Below are 16,977 nucleotides of genomic sequence, written 5' to 3'. Positions count from 1 at the left end.
ATCCCCCTCCCCCAACAGCTTTGCCAACATTGTGGCAAAATACTCAGTTGGCCTCGGGCCTTCCACTCCTTCGGGCAGACCCACAATCCTCAGATTCTGTCGCCTGGATCTGTTTTCCAAGTCGTCCATTTTGGCTCGCAGACCCTCATTGATCTCTATCACCTTCCGCATCTCCTTCCCCATCGAGGTAAGTTGATCACTGTGCTGCAATAATGTCTCTTCCACTTCCTTCAGCGCCTCCCCTTGCTCCCGCATCTCCGCATCTGAGCTCAATACCGCCGCCCTCACCGGGGCAATCGCCTCCTCCACCAGCACTTTCAATACCGCCCCCATCTCCTTCATCGTTTCCATGTGTTTTGTGAACTACCTTTCGAGTTCCGCGGCCATCACCTTAGTCATTTCTTCAGCCGTGGGCAATGCGGCCTTCCCTGGTGCCCCAGCCTCCACTTTTCTTGCCGTCCCTGCGGTGACCTTTCCACTCCACGACGGGCTTTCAGCCGCTTTTTTCGCGGCCGTTTTTTTTTTTACTTGTTCTCGACATCTCCCTTCACTGTGCCTTCTCCCTGCTTTTGCCGCCTCTGTTACCCCTGGGACCGGGCGTTAGACCCTGAAAATGCCGTTCCCAAGCGGGAGTCCTCCAATGTGCGGCTGCCTCCCGCCCGCCGTCACCGGAAGTCTCCGCCTCCGAGCCAGTTAAGTACTTTTTGAAGTTTAGTCACTGTTGTAATACAGGAAATTCAGCAGCAGATTTGTGCAGAAACAGCAACATGATCATGACCGGATAATCTGCTTCACTGATGTTGACGGAGGGGTAGATATTTGCCAGGACACCGGGGAAAACTTCCCCTGCTCCTCGGAATACTGCAGTGGGATTACATAGATTACATAGAACATACAGTGCAGAAGGAGGCCATTCGGCCCATCGAGTCTGCACCGACCCACATTAATCCCTCACTTCCACCTTATCCCCGCAACCCAATAACCCCTCCCAACCCTTATGGACACTACGGGTAATTTAGCATGGCCAATCCACCTAACCTGCACGTCTTTGGACTGTGGGAGGAAACCGGAGCACCCGGAGGAAACCCACGCGGACACGGGGAGAACGTGCAAACTCCGCACAGACAGTGACCCAGCGGGGAATCGAACCTGGGACCCTGGCGCTGTGAAGCCACAGTGCTAATCACTTGTGCTACCGTGCTGCCCAGCTTACCTCAACTTACCTCGATGGGGAAGGATCTTTAACATCCACCTGAGAGGGCAGATTTGATTTGACGCCTCATTTGAAAGATTTCACCTCTGACAGTGTAGCTCTACCTCTGTACGGCTCTGGAGTGTCAGCTTAGATAATGCGCTCAGGCCCCTGGGGAAGACCCTTAAACCCGCAGCCCTTCGATTCCGAGATGAGAATGCGGCCCACTGAGTTTTTTCAAAATAAATTTTAGAGTACCCAATTCACTTTTTTGCCAATTAAGGAGCAATTTGGGGGCGACCAATCTACCTACCCTGCACATCTTTGGGTTGCAGGGGTGAGACCCATGCAGGCACGGGGAGAATGTGCAAACTCCACACGGGCAGTGACCGGGTGCCGGGATCGAAACATGCCGTGCTAACCACTGAGCTTTGCCGACAGCTGGATAAGCAGCACCTGCTGCTTCCAGCCACATGGTTAACCACAAACCAACGGTAGCTCTGGTGGTGCTTGGGTGTAGAAAGTGTCGGTGCCAAGGAAAAGGAGCCAGCGTTAGATCAAAATTAAGAGCAGCAAAGCAGATGAGACAAACAGAAAAGCCCAAACAACATCCTGCTAAACCTCAGGAGGGGTTATTGTGACATTGAGATCTTTTTCTGACAGAACCATCGAGCAGGAATCAAATTGGTGGCTGCAATATCTACTTCAACACACCGTCATATAGTCGATAACTTCTTACAATATATCGCGAATCCCACAGCGAGTTATTTCGGTGAAAAATGAATGTAATCCGACCTGTTAAGCCACTGACCCGTATTCACCTCTTTGCTAATTTTCTCTATTCCCTTGTCTCCCCCAACCTTCGAAAAATTTGCAAATGAGGTGCAATTCCATTGTCCTAAACACAATGCATGTGAAGACTGGAAGACTTTGAGGAATATTAGCTTCTAAGTATTGGGCAATGTAAGGGTTAAAAGCCTGGGATTAGAGTGTGGCTGACAGCAGTGGTCACTTGTTTTTTCAAAGGCATTCTGTTTTGCAGGATCTGGGTGTTTTTAGGTACCAGAAGGTGAAATTGCCGAAGGAATGTGGGCCGTGATTCTCCGCTCCAGCGACAGAGTGCGGGCGCTGGCGGGGAAAACGGATGTTTTCCGGCCTACAGGGGGGCTAGCAGGAGCGTGGCGGGAAGCACGGCGTGGCATCGGAGACCCGGCGCCACGTAAACGCCGCGGCACACAACAGGTGTCACGAACGCACAGGTCGCCGACGGGGGACCATGGCACCGTGCCGAGCAGTGCCCAGGTTCTCACACCATGACCTGGAGACGCTGTTGGGCGCCCTCGAGGAGAGGAGGGGGCGTCTGTACCCCGGACCCGGCCGAGGGTGCCAGCCAACGTGGCCCGCCGTCGGCGGAGGGAGGTGGGTGCGGCCGTGAGTGCCACCACGGGGACACTCCGGACTGGCGCAGTGTCGCAAAACCCTCCACGACCGACTGAGGACAGCCAGGTGAGGACCCAGCAGTGTGCCCATGGCACCAATCCCCCTACCCCCCACATGTGACCATGGCACCAATCCCCTACCACCAACATGTGTGATACCGACCCCCTCCCCAGGGGGATGGTACAACCACAGCCATGAGGCCCCCCCCCCAAGGAAAAGAGCGCCCCTAACCAATGGGAGTGAGCCCGGACCGGAGGGGGTGAAGCTGACCTGCGCCAGCTCACCGTGCACCCGAGGACCGGGAGATTGCCCATGCCAAGGTCAGGGGCACGCCACCAAGTGAGATCCCCCCCCCCCCCTGCCTGGCCCCCTTCCCCTCCGCCCCCTTCCCCTCCGCCCCCTTCCCCTCCGCCCCCTTCCCCTCCGCCCCCTTCCCCTCCGCCCCCTTCCCCTCCGCCCCCTTCCCCTCCGCCCCCTTCCCCTCCGCCCCCTTCCCCTCCGCCCCCTTCCCCTCCGCCCCCTTCCCCTCCGCCCCCTTCCCCTCCGCCCCCTTCCCCTCCGCCCCCTTCCCCTCCGCCCCCTTCCCCTCCGCCCCCTTCCCCTCCGCCCCCTTCCCCTCCGCCCCCTTCCCCTCCGCCCCCTTCCCCTCCGCCCCCTTCCCCTCCGCCCCCTTCCCCTCCGCCCCCTTCCCCTCCGCCCCCTTCCCCTCCGCCCCCTTCCCCTCCGCCCCCTTCCCCTCCGCCCCCTTCCCCTCCGCCCCCTTCCCCTCCGCCCCCTTCCCCTCCGCCCCCCCCTCACCCCTTCCCACGAACCACACCCCCCTGCACCTGCCTAAACCTGATGGTGTATTGTGTGTCGCAGGGCCACGCGGTGACCGACCTGGAGCACCCGGCAGACGCCGCCCGCATCCAGCACCTGGACGGCCAGCCGACGCAGACTCACCAGGCGCACCTGGCAGACACAGCCCGCATCCATAGCCTGGGCGCACACAGGGTCTCTCGCAGCGACGGGGATGGCAGCTCCAACAACAGCCCCCCGGCCCAGTCCAGTGACGACACGATGACACAGGACACCAGCACACAGGGGACAGACAGACATGAAAGAACACAACACGACACCAACACGGAGACGACGGACAGACAGTGACCCAAGCCGGGAATCGAACCTGAGACCCTGGAGCTGTGAAGCAATTATGCTAACCACTATGCTACCGTGCTGCCCTGTCACCCAGCAACCAGCCCCGCAGCCGGGGTGGGTGTCCCTCGAACATGGCAGGGATGAACGATTGGGCTGGTATAAAGGAGTCATGCACACTGCCAGGGTACCTAGCGCAGGCGTGGGGATTGTCATCCTGTGGTCGCAGACAACTTGCACGTTCATTGACTGTGTACCCTTCCTGTTTAGGCACATGGTCCATTCCTCCGAGGTGGGCCGCATGGCGATGTGCACTCCATCGATCGCCCTCTGCACCATGGGCATCTGGGCAACAGCGGCGAACCTTGCTGTGCGGGCATCCTGATGGGCGCGGTCCGCAAGAACTGTATGTACCGGTCCGGATGCATCTGTGCACCAATGGTTGGGAGATGCCAGTCAGGTCCCCACTCGACCCTGTCGCGAAGAAGTTGAGGGCGACCGTCACCTTGACGGACACCGGGAGGGCATGTCCACACCCGGTCCCGTGGTGCCAGGTGTGCCATCAGGTGGCAGATGTGGGCGACGGTCTCGCGGCTCATCCGCGGTCTCCTCCTGCACGCCCTGTCCGGGAGGTCCTTGACGGTGTCGCATCGGACTCCTCCGTGGCCATGGCACACCCTCCTCCTCCTCCCTCTCGGCATCCCCGTGCTGTGGCTCCCGCACGGCATGGTGCCCCTCCTGCCCCTCTGGTGTGCGGCACTGCGGCCTGGGCACCTTGCATGTGCCCCACTGCGGCCCGCTGCTGTACTGCTGGCTCTGCCACTGTAGCCATCTGGGATGGCCACGTCCCGGTTACAAAATGGACACTTGCAAAGAATGCAGGGAAAATTGGACAATGCTAAGAAACAAGCAGGTGCAAGCTCTGTCTGTTGATTAGAACCTTAAGCTGTCAGGCAGGACAGAAACTACCAAACAATCTACATACTAATGAGCCATCTCCGGGGACAAAAGGGAAACATTTAGATACACAATGTTAAGGCAGACACCCCGGCGCCAGAAGAGACTAAAACAAAGCAGACCAACGGTCACCTAGGACACGCCCAGCGATCAGGGAACCACCCCTCTACTGGAGGAAGATCGAGACAAATGATTGGGAAAGACCCAGTTAATTGAGGCCAAGTTCAAGGCCCGCCCAAAAGCGCGCAAAGCCCTTTTCAGTATAAAAGGTATCCCCCAAGGGAGAATCTTTCTTCTATGGCTTTGACTCTCAGCGAAGAGAGAGACCTGCCGAGCAGCTGCAGCAGACCAAGTAAGTTCCAAGTCAATGCACGCTACGAGATAGACACTCCTAGTTGCTATCCTGTAAACAGCTCAACCCAGCAGCCTCAGAACCGAGCAACGGCCATTGTTCCTCTGACTGAGTGGGCGCCCAAAGCTAAGTATAGGCTTTAGTAATAGTGGTAGTTTATTTGTAGAGTTTATGCATGAGTAGATTTGACTGTGTGTAAATAAATGAGCATTGCTTTTGAACTTACTAACTTGTGTATCGAGTCATTGATCAGTATTCGGTTCTGAACCTTGTGGCGGTGTCGGAAGATACCTGGCGACTCTTGAGCAAACGTAATTAAACAGAGACAAATTAAGAGACAACAGCCAAAATCAGCAACACCACCTCCCTGTCACGCCCGTGCTCCAGCTCCCACTGGGCCTCATGCAGGGCAGCAGCTCCCGCCACTGCGGCCAACAACGCTGGAAGATGGCTGAACATTGTACGATCTGTTGGGGGTTGGAGTAGACAGGGTTTCATCATTGGTATACCCCCCTCCACGACCAGGTGCCATGGGCAGCATGGCAGGCCCGGTTGCCAGCACGCGCCCCCCCCCCCCCCCTCGGTGCCCTGGCACCTGTCGGCCGTCCCCCCTGCCAGGGCCACCGTCCGCTGGCCCTGTCCTCATGGGGGGGCTGCTGTGTGTGCCGATTCTCCGTGCGGCCCGGCGCCATTTGCGCGGCCGTTTTCACGGGTGGGAGAATCGCATCCCGGCGCCGCGGCGATTCTCCCACCTGGCGGGGGGTCGGAGAAGCCCGCCCGTGGTTTTCAGTCTGAACAAATGGACTGTGGTTTGATTGGGAAGGTCCCTGGAGAGTTCATGGGGTTTGCAGCCGGCAGAGATTATTTGTTTTTAGCTTGTGGAGATGAGGCCATTGCTGATCGGAATCAAGGAACACAGAGATATTTTAAAAGGCTTTAGGAGGGGCATATCTTTGGACAAACTTTGGGGAGAGGAGTTGAATTCTGATCTGCCTGACGCTGAGTCCACCATTCTCTCACAGTACGATAGATTGAGAGATGCATGTTTCTTGTTGTTTAACGGGAAATTGAGTAGTAGTGTTTAAGGTGCATTGTAATCTGTTCTTTTCGGGTGTGGAGTTAAAAAGTTTAATATTGTAGATGTGATAAAGTTTTGTTTTAAAACCAAAGCCCTATTTTTTCATGCAATCTACTCCTGGAGCAAGATCATTCTTTCCGCACAGTCTTACGAATAACTTAAAATATTGGGGTTTTGGTTCAGTATCCTAGCCACTGTTTGTGGTCTGGTCTGGGATCGTAATATGCAACAGCTCATAGAGGCAGCCAGTCTCCCTGTGGTAGCTCAGTGAGCTCTGGCAAACTAGTTAACAGGAAGGTCTTAGCAGCCAAAGCCCAATCCTGCCCTATGAACACACACAATTCCCAGGGAAGTAGCTCAGGTGTATTCCTGAGGGAAACAGTGATCGACAGTCGTGTGCCGATCATTCTCTCCCTAGGGCTCCGCTGTCAGAGCATGTCACCAAAACCATGCTCTTTCTCACATCAATTATCAGGAAAGTGCTGGGAACTAAAATTAAACGAGCCTTAATGCACTTGGAAAAGCATCATATGATTAGAATAGGTCAACTTGGTTTTACAGGGCAGCACGGTGGCGCAGTGGTTAGCACCAACAACGCTGTAAGGTGGCTGAACATTGTACGATCAGTTGGGGGTTGGAGTAGACAGGGTTTCATCATTGGTATACCCCCCTCCACGACCAGGTGCCATGGGCCAAGGTACGATCTCAGCTCTGGGTCACTTTCTGTGCGGAGTTTGCATATTCTCCCCGTGTTAACATAGAATCATAGAATTTGCAGTGTAGAAGAAGGCCATTCAGCTCACCGAGTCTGCACCGGCTCTTGGAAAGAGCACCCTACTTAAGCCCACACCTCCACCCAATCCCCGTAAACCAGTAACCCCACCTAACCTAAGGGCAATTTAGCATGGCCAATCCACCTAACCCTGCACATCTTTGGACTGTGGGAGGAAACCGGAGCACCCGGAGGAAACCCACACAGACACGGGGAGAACGTGGAAACTCCGCACAGGCAGTGACCCAAGCCGGGAATCCAACCTGGGACCCTGGAGCGGTGAAGCAACTGTGCTAACCACAATGCTACCGTGCTGCCCTTGTTTGCGTGAATTTTGCCCCCACAACCCAAAGATGTGCAGGGTGGATGGATTGCCCCTTAATTGGAAAAAGTTAATTGGGACTCTAAATTAAAAAAAAAAAAAATCATGGTTTTACAAAAAGGAAACCTTGTTTGACAAATTTAGTAATTACTAGGGTAGATAATGTGGAGCAAGTAGATGTAGTATACTACGATTTCTAAAAAACCTTTAATGGGGTGCTACGCTGACATTAATACAAAAGATTAAGGGCTGGAATTCTCCGATCGTTGCAATTTACTTTTCCTGACGCCAGGTCTGTCTCAAGTTTTGCAGTTCGATCTTGGTTTGGCAGTCTGCTAGGAGTTTTTAAGTTGAGCAGGAGTTTGTGCCAAATGCTGTCTGGTTAAGCAGGAATCTGACAGAAGGATTATCAGTCCCCCAAAGGGTCTCTCTCACTCCAAGAAATCATTCCAAGAAATCTCCAAGAAAACGAGCACAGCAAGTAACCCTGTGTTTGCTCACTTTATTTATAAGTGGCTTTTGACCGGGAATGGGCTTTGCTTAATTGGAGATAGAGAAGGTATAAATTAGTAGTTTTCTATTAAGAATTATTTAACTGTTAATTGAAAAGCTATTTTCTGTGAAGTTAGTGTGTTTAATCCCATGTTTGTTTTATTTGTCTGTTTGTTTGTCAGCTGAACTGCTCCTGGAGCAAAGTATCGTTTCCTCACAGATTTACACATTAAAAAAAAAAAAGAAGTGTTTGGTGTTCTTGTCTGGTTTCCGAACAAATGTTCGGTCTGGTCCAGGATCTTAACATATAATATAATATAATGAAGGTTCCTTGTAGACTGGTCCTCAAGATAAAAGAGTTGCGCTACCTGAGTGAATTGTGTCTATATCCTCTGGAGCTTAGAAGAATGAGCAGTGATCTAAGTGAAGGATTCTGATAGGTATTGACAGGGTTTCCCCATGGCTGGGGAATCTAGAGCAAGGGGGCACAACCTCAGGATTATGGCGCGGGGGGGGGGGATCATTTAGGACTGAGTTTGGGAGAATTTTCTTCACACACGGTTGTGAATCTATAGAATTCTCTAACCCAGAGGGTTGTGTATGTACCGCCATTGATGACATTCAAGGCTGAGGTGAGCGGATGTTTGGCTTCTCGGGGGAATCCAGGGATATAAGGAGTGGGCAGGAAGGTGGCATTGAAGCCCGCCATTTTGAATGGTGGAGCAGGTTTGTGGGAACCGTGTGGTCTACTCCAGTTCTTATGTTCTGCACATCTGTGTCACTCAGCTACTTACTGAGCCACCGTAGTAGGAACTAAAATGGGCTAATTGGTGAATGGGGTTAAATTATTGATCATCTACGATCTAACCAGTGGGTAACAAGCTCAAAAAAAACCCCTTCTGTTCTGAGAACAGTCAATACAATGTGGCTGTAGCATTCTGGCCTCACTAAACATTACACCTTAATGCTGAAGTTCTATTTTATTTGGAAGATCTCGTCAACCAGGGAGTGAATGCAATGGTGAAAAGAAAGAGTGAGGGCAGTGGGTCACACACATCGGTGAGAAAGTCAAATTAACATGGAGCACTTGCTGTGATAGAGCGACATCGCTGCTCACACTCTTTGCTGTCCCCACAGAGTTGCTTTCCAGAAGGCCGCTGTCAGCCTCACAGTCCTGGACAACATTACACTACTGAAATACAGCCAAGATGACCTGGGGCTAACCTTTGACCTCTACAAGCTGTCCATTCCGGAAGCTAAGACGGAGATCCAGTCAGTTATGTTTCACCTGGTGGATCAAATACATCACTTAGAAAACCAGCTGAAAGGTACATAGGCAAGCGGTCGGGGGAGGGGGTGTTGCAGGGAGGTTTTGTTTGAGGGAGGGGGCGTTGCAGGGAGGTTTTGTTTGAGGGAGGGGGTGTTGCAGGGAGATTTTGTTTGAGGGAGGGGGCGTTGCAGGGAGGTTTTGTTTGAAGGAGGGGCTGTTGCAGGGAGGTTTTATTTGAGGGAGGGGGCGTTGCAGGGAGGTTTTGTTTGAAGGAGGGGCTGTTGCAGGGAGGTTTTATTTGAGGGAGGGGGCGTTGCAGGGAGGTTTTGTTTGAGGGAGGGGGTGTTGCAGGGAGGCTTTGTTTGAGGGAGGGGGCATTGCAGGGAGGTTTTGTTTGAGGGAGGGGCTGTTGCAGGGAGGTTTTATTTGAGGGACGGGGCGTGGCAGGGAGGTCTTGTTTGAGGGAGGGGGCGTTGCAGGGAGGTTTTATTTGAGGGAGGGGGCGTTGCAGGTTACCCCATCTCTGGATCTGTAAAGATTTAATCACCTGCTAATGCTCGCATTCCAAGCAGTGTCTGGCATCTTTGAATCTGTCTATATATACGTTTCTGGAACATACCTCTTCATTCACCTGAGGAAGGAGCAGCGCTCCGAAAGCTAGTGACATCGAAACAAACCTGTTGGACTTTAACCTGTAAGACTTCTTACTGTGTATTATTTAGGACTGAGATGAGGAGAAATGTCCTCAATCGGAGCTTTGTGAATATGGGGAATTTGCCACCCCAGACGCTGCTACATGGTAGAGTATTATCAAGGCTGGGACAGCTAGCTTTTTGCTCTCTCGGGGAATCATGCAATATGAGAAGCGGGCAGCAAAGTGAAGTTGAGGCAAAAGATCAACCATGATTTTATTGAGCAGCAGTGCAGGCTGGAGGGGCTGAATGGTCTGCTCCTGCTTCTATTTCTTATGTTCCTCGGCACTACATTGGAGGGTCGGCCAAGATTTCAAGCTCCAGTCTCTGGATGGGACCTTGAGTCCATGACCTTCTAACTCTGAGGCGAAAGTGCTACCTGCCGAATCGCAGCTAACCCCTGATGAGAGGCAGAGCAGTACCAGGTGTGTTCACCTTTCACCATAATGAGGTAGCTCCTTTACTCTGTTACCAGCCCATCTTTGTGACTGAGTTGAGTGATCAGAACTGTGAGGCATGTTGTGTGAATAGTGAAGGATGTTTGTTACTGTGAAGCAGTGCCCTGATGAATAATTAAACTTGTAAATCCGTGCTACATCTTGACCACCCCCTCCACCCCCCACCCTGCAGCGTCTGAAGAAAGCAACGCATTAAACCTTGAAAAGACGATGCAGAGGACACAAAGAATGTTTCTAGCAGGTAAGACTAGTTGGCCAACTAAATATCCAAATTTGTTGACTGTGGTAGTCACCACTAGCAGTATTATATGTATTACGGTAAGACTTGTATACTGGAGGTACATGGGTAAATCCCTGCCTGCTGGCTCCGCCCAGTAGGCGGCGTATAAATGTGTGTGCTCACCGGTGCTGCAGCCATTCTGGTTCCAGCTACAGGAGGCACAACATCTTGCTCAATAAAGCCTCGATTATTCCACTACTCTCGTCTTTGTGGTAATTGATAGTGCATCACTGACATATATCTAAATTTGCAGTTATACAAAGTTAGGTGGCATTGTAGACAGTCTAGATGATAGCATAAAATTGCAAGGAGGTATTGGCAGACTAGGTGAATGGGCGGGTGGAATTCAGTGTAAGCAGGTATGAGGTTATCCATTTTGGACCCAAAAAAGAATAGAGCAGAGTACTTTATATATGGAAAGATGTTGGGTGCAGTGGATGTGCAAAGAGACTTTTGGGGTTCAGGTGAATAGGTCCTTAAAATGCCAGGAACAAGTGCAGAAAACAATCAAAAAGGCTAATGGAATGTGAGCCTTTATATCTAGAGGATTGGAGTATAAAGACACAGGGGAAATAGAACATAGAACAGTACAGCACAGAACAAGCCCTTCGGCCCTCGATGTTGTGCCGAGCATTGTCCGAAACCAAGATCAAGCTATCCCACTCCCTGCCATTCTGGTGTGCTCCATGTGCCTATCCAATAACCGCTTGAAAGTTCCTAAAGTGTCCGACTCCACTATCACAGCAGGCAGTCCATTCCACACCCTAACCACTCTGAGTAAAGAACCTACCTCGGACATCCCTCCTATATCTCCCAACCTGAACCTCATAGTTATGCCCCCTTGTAACAGCTACATCCACCCGAGGAAATAGTCTCTGAACGTCCACTCTAGACATCTCACTCATCATCTTATAAACCTCTGTTAAGTCGCCTCTCATCCTCCTCCGCTCCAAAGATAAAAGCCCTAGCTCCCTCAACCTTTCCTCACAAGACCTATCCTGCAAACCAGGCAGCATCCTGGTAAATCTCCTTTGCACCCTTTCCAATGCTTCCACAACCTTCCTATAACGAGGTGACCAGAACTGCATACAACACTCCAAATGTGGTCTCACCAGGGTCCTGTACAGTTGCAGCATAACCCCACGGCTCTTAAACTCAAGCCCCCTGTTAATAAACGCTAACACACTATAGGCCTTCTTCACCACTCTATCCACTTGAGTGGCAACCTTCAGAGATCTGTGGACATGAACCCCAAGATCTCTCTGTTCCTCCACATTCCTCAGAGCCCTGCCGTTGACCCTGTAATCCGCATTCAAATTTTTTCTACCAAAATGAATCACCTCGCACTTATCAGGGTTAAACTCCATCTGTCATTTTTCGGCCCAGCTCTGCATCCTATCAATGTCTCTTTGCAGCCTACACAGACGAACCAACACGGTTGCGAATGGTACAACTCAGTTTTATTACTAACGTTTTTACAGTGGTAAACTGGTTACTGAGGTTCGACCATAACCCTTGAATCTGTGGACCTATTCCTCACACTATCTTGGAGTGGCACTCAGCACATGGAGGATGGCTGAGTGGCTTGCTGTGAGCTCTGTGCCCTGAGCTGTCTCCTGCTGCAATGAGTGGGAAGTGTCGTGTTCTCTGTTTTGTAGTGTGTATGCTCTTGCCTGTGATTGGCTGTGGTGTTGTGTGTGTGTTGAATGGTCCGTTGATCTGTCCATCAGTATGTATGTCTGTTTGCACCATGATATTTACCTGAATATCATGACATCCCCCCTTTTTTACAAGAACATGTGCCGATGTGGTTATAAATAGAGATGTGTACTGAGTGCAGCTGAATGTGTGTGTGCAATATCTACAGCATGTACATGGGGCTAAACTATATACGAGGGGCGATGTCGGGCGCAACATACCAACGAGGTTGTACCATAAACAAAGGACGGGGAAATGTTGAATGACAAAACAAACTCCTGTAACGACAAGGAAGAACAGAAACATGTTAACACAGTGGTATTATGAGTTCAATGTACAAACAGGCTCATAAGTCCAGTCTAGTAGGTGGGCGACGAATTCTGGTTGACCGCCTCCAGGGTGGGTCAGGATCCACCGGCTGAGGAATGGGCCTGGCCACGGGCGGCGACGGAAGGGGCATGGTGGCAGGAAGCTCCACAAAGTCGACATCAGGAACAACAGGAGGGCGCGGTGTCGGTGTAAGTTCCCGTAGTGAGCGTGGAAGTAGGTGAAGAGCCCGACGATTGCGCCTGCGAATGGATCCATCAGGCATGCGAACCAGGAACGAGCGGGGAGCCACGCGTCGGAGAACTTCGGCAGGTGCTGACCAGCCACTTTCTGGTAGGTGGATGCGGACGTCGTCTCCAGGCGCCAGGTCGGGAAGATCAGTTGCCCATGTGTCATATGCCATCTTCTGGCGAACGCGCTGCTGTTGCATTCTGTGTAGTACCAGAGTATGGTTGGTTGTGAGTACCAGAATGGATGGCACAGTGGTCCCGAGGGCGCGACCCATCAACAGCTGGGCTGGTGAGAGGCCAGTGACTATTGTGGCCGAGCGATAGGCCAGCAGGGTGAGGCAGAAATCTGATCCGGCAGCAGCAGCCTTGCAGAGGAGCCGCTTGACGATGTGAACGCCCTTCTCCGCCTTTCCATTGGACTGGGGATGCAGAGGGCTGGACGTCACGTGTGTGAAGCCATACGAGGCAGCAAAGGACGACCATTCCTGACTGGCAAAAGAGGGCCCATTGTCCGACATGACAGTAATCGGAATGCCGTGGCGAGCGAAGGTGTCTTTGCAGGCCCTTATGACAGCGGACGATGTCAAATCGTGCAGGCGTATGACCTCTGGATAGTTGGAAAAGTAATCAATGGCGATTACATAGTCCTTGCCGAGCGCATGAAAAAGGTCCACACCCACCTTTGCCCAGGGGGACGTCACCAGCTCATGGGGCTGAAGCGTCTCAGGAGGTTGCGCCAGGTGGGGCATTGAGCACCATATTGGCAATGTCATCACTGATGCCCGGCCAGTATACCGCCTCTCAGACCCTCCGTCTGCACTCCTCGTCTTGGTCGAGGACCAGCTTGTGCATGCTGTGCGGAATCACAATCCGGTCCAGCTTTAGGAGGACACCATCAATGGCGGCCAAGTCGTCTCGGACATTGTAGAACTGCGGGCACTGTCCTTTGAGCCACCCACCCGTCATGTGGCGCATCACCCGTTGTAGAAGGGGGTCAACCGCAGTTTCCCGGCGAATACGGGCCAGACTGGCGTCGTCAGTTGGCAGATTTGCCAATGTGAAGGCCACCTGTTCTTCGACCTGACAGACGAACCCCTCCGAATCTGGCGGTGTGCTCACTGCTCTGGATAGGGCATCCGTAATGATAAGGTCCTTTCCCGGGGTGTAGACCAGTTGGAAGTCATACTTCCTGAGTTTAAGTAGGATGCGCTGGAGGCGAGAGGTCATCTCGTTCAGGTCCGTATGATGCTGACCAGGGGGCGATGGTCCGTCTCAACGGTAAACTGGGGGAGACCATACACGTAGTCATGGAACTTGTCTATTCCGGTTAGCAAACCCAGGCACTCCTTTTCGATCTGCGCGTAGCGCTGTTCTGTGGGGGTCATGGCCCGCGAGGCATAGGCGACCGGGGCCCATGACGCAGTGTCATCCCGCTGTAGGAGTACCGCCTCAATGCCGGACTGGCTAGCATCAGTCGAAATTTTAGTGTCACGAGATGTGTCGAAAAACGCCAATACCGGGGCTGTGGTGAGCTTAATTTTGAGCTCCTCCCATTCCTGCTGGTGTGTGGGCAGCCACTGGAAGTCCGTGGACTTCCTGACGAGGTGGCGCAGAGACGTCGTGTGGGAGGCAAGGTGGGGAATGAACTTCCCCAGGAAGTTGACTGCCTAGGAAGCGTAGCACTGCTTTCTTGTCTGCCGGCTGTGGCATGGCTGTAATGGCGCTCACTTTATCTGCATCGGGACAGACCCCTGACCGGGATATGTGGTCCCCCAGAAACTTCAGCTCGGTTTGGCCGAAAGAACACTTGGCTCGGTTGAGGCGCAGGCCGTTTTCCCGTATGCGCGCAAAGACGCGCTGGAGACGATTGATGTGCTCCTGTGGTGTGGTGGACCAGATGATGACGCCGTCCACGTAGACGCGCACCCCTTCGATGCCCTCCATCATCTGTTCCATGATCCTGTGAAAGACCTCTGATGCCGAGATGATGCCAAATGGCATTCTGTTATAGCAGAACCTGCCGAAAGGGGTGTTGAAGGTGCACAGCCTTCGGCTGGACTGATCCAGTTGGATCTGCCAAAAACCCTTCGAGGCATCCAGTTTTGTGAAGATTTTCGCCTGGGCCATTTCGCTCGTGATCTCTTCCCGTTTGGGTATGGGGTAGTGTTCCCTCATTATGTTGTTGTTGAGGTCTTTTGGATCAATGCAGATCCGGAGCTCGCCGGAGGGCTTCTTAACACACACCATGGAGCTGAAACATGGCGTGGGCTCCGTGACCCGGGATAGCACCCCTTGGTCCTGGAGATCCTGCAGCTGCTGCTTGAGGCGGTCTTTGATGGCGCTGGGACCCTGCGAAGTGCGTGAATGACCGGGGTGGCGTCCAGTTTGAACCGAATTCTGTAGGTGTAGGGCAGTGTTCCCATGCCCTTGAATGCCTTCTAGTTGTGGGCGAGGAGCGATTGGAGCTGTGCCCTGAATTCTGTATCTGGGAAGTCAGATGTGCCTTCTGGAGACAGAGCGTGGACTCGTTGCACGAGGTGGAGAACCTTGCATGCCTGTGCGCCGAGCAGGGAGTCCTTCGATGATCCGACTATCTCGAATGAGAGTGTGGCCGTGTGTGTGTTGTGTGTCCTGGAGCTGGCAGGATCCCATAGCCGGGATAACGTTTCCATTGTAGTCGACCATCTTGCAACAGGATGGCCGAATTGGTGGTCTGACCTTCATGGCGTAGACGGCTGACCATGCTGTGAGGTTGGCAGTGGCGCCAGTGTCCAGACGGAATGTTATCGGTGATCGGTTGACCGTTAGGGTGGCACACCATTCATCACCCGGATTGACAGTGTTCACTTGCAACTGCTGGTGGGTCCTGGTTGGAGACATCCGGCTCCCATCAATGACCGCAACACGGAAGGCGTCCCGGTCGTCTGTGTCACTGGTCTGGATATCGTGTGTGCACGACTCGTAGTAAGGAGGCTGAATGGCCCGCACGTCCCTGCGAGGTTGTCGGAATTGGGGAGCGTTGGCAGGTTGAGCTGCTCGACAACAGGCAGCGTAGTGGCCCATCTTACCACAGCGGAGGCATTGTCGGTTTCTTGCCAGACATTGCAGCTTTAAATGTGCGACTCCGCAATTGCCGCACATCGTGATGTCATGGCGTTCGTTGCGCCACCGCGCATGCGCAGTTCGGTCTTGCGTCGAGCGCGCCTGCACATCACGTCCCTCTGTGTCGACGTCTTTTTTGGCGCTCGCAAACGAGGGAGGCCTCGGAAAGCACGCAAAATGGCCGCCCTCATCCGGGCCGCGGGCTGGGAGGAACTCGATCGCCTGGACCCGTTTGGCCTCGTAGGACGCCTGCCGCACCGATTCGGCCGCTTGAAATTGGGAGTAGTGGCTGGTCGCGTTTTCATGCAGGACACAGGCTTCGATTGCGGAGGCTAGGGTGAGGCCTTTAATTTTTAGGAGCTGCTGGCGTAGGGTGCCCGAGGTGACCCCAAAAGCAATCTGGTCCCGAATCATTGAATCGGAGGTGGTGTCGTACCCGCAGGACTGCGCGAGGATACGGAGGTGTGTGAGGAAGGATTGAAAGGGCTCATCCTTACCCTGCAGGCGTTACTGGAAGAGATACCTCTCAAAACTCTCGTTTACCTCGACATTGAAGTGTTGGTCGAGTTTGAGAAGGACCATCTTGTACTTGGTCTTGTCCTCACCTTCCGCGAACACCAGTGAGTTGTAGACATGGATGGCGTGTTGAGAGGAAGATGGCGATCTTTCTGGTGTCCGAAGCGCGCTCCTTTTCGTTGGCTTCCAGGAAGAGCTGGAAGCGCTGTTTGAACAGCTTCCAATTAACGCTGAGGTTTCCAGCGACTTGTCGCGGCTGCGGCGTGCTGACGGTGTCCACGGCGCAGGATTGCAGATTTCTGAGGATTCGTAGGTAGGTCTCACAGTTACCGGGTTCCAATCCTGGTACTATGATGTGTTGGGTGCTCTGCTACACAGATGAACCAACACGGTTGCGGATGGTACAACTCAGTTTTATTGCTAACATATATTTACAGTGGTAAACTGGTTACTGAGGTTCGATCATAACCCTTGAATCTGTGGACCTATTCCTAACACTATCTTGGAGTGGCACTCAGCACATGGTGGATGTCTGAGTGGCTTGCTGTGAGCTCTGTGCCCTGAGCTGTCTCCTGCTGCAATGAGCATGAAGTGCCGTGTTCCCTGTTTTGTACTGTGTATGCTCTTGCCTGTGATTGGTTGTGGTGTGTGTGTGTTGATTGGCC

The 16,977-nt window shown here is 52.9% G+C and overlaps 1 protein-coding gene across 9 annotated transcripts in view; it reads left to right on the top strand.

Moving 5' to 3' along the window:
* Positions 1-16,977, top strand: part of paxx (PAXX non-homologous end joining factor) — a 58,076-nt gene that overhangs the window by 37,627 nt on the left and 3,472 nt on the right. For all 9 annotated transcript variants that reach the window (XM_072488225.1, XM_072488224.1, XM_072488222.1 and 6 more), the window contains exons 5-6: positions 8,877-9,067; positions 10,332-10,400. In XM_072488225.1, coding sequence (XP_072344326.1) covers positions 8,877-9,067; positions 10,332-10,400 — 260 coding nt within the window. The remainder of the gene's footprint in view (positions 1-8,876; positions 9,068-10,331; positions 10,401-16,977) is intronic.

This window comes from Scyliorhinus torazame, chromosome 22 (genome assembly GCF_047496885.1).
Source record: "Scyliorhinus torazame isolate Kashiwa2021f chromosome 22, sScyTor2.1, whole genome shotgun sequence".
Lineage (NCBI taxonomy): Eukaryota > Metazoa > Chordata > Chondrichthyes > Carcharhiniformes > Scyliorhinidae > Scyliorhinus > Scyliorhinus torazame.
Note: the sequence above shows the minus strand (reverse complement) of the source record. Positions and strands in the feature narration are given on the sequence as shown.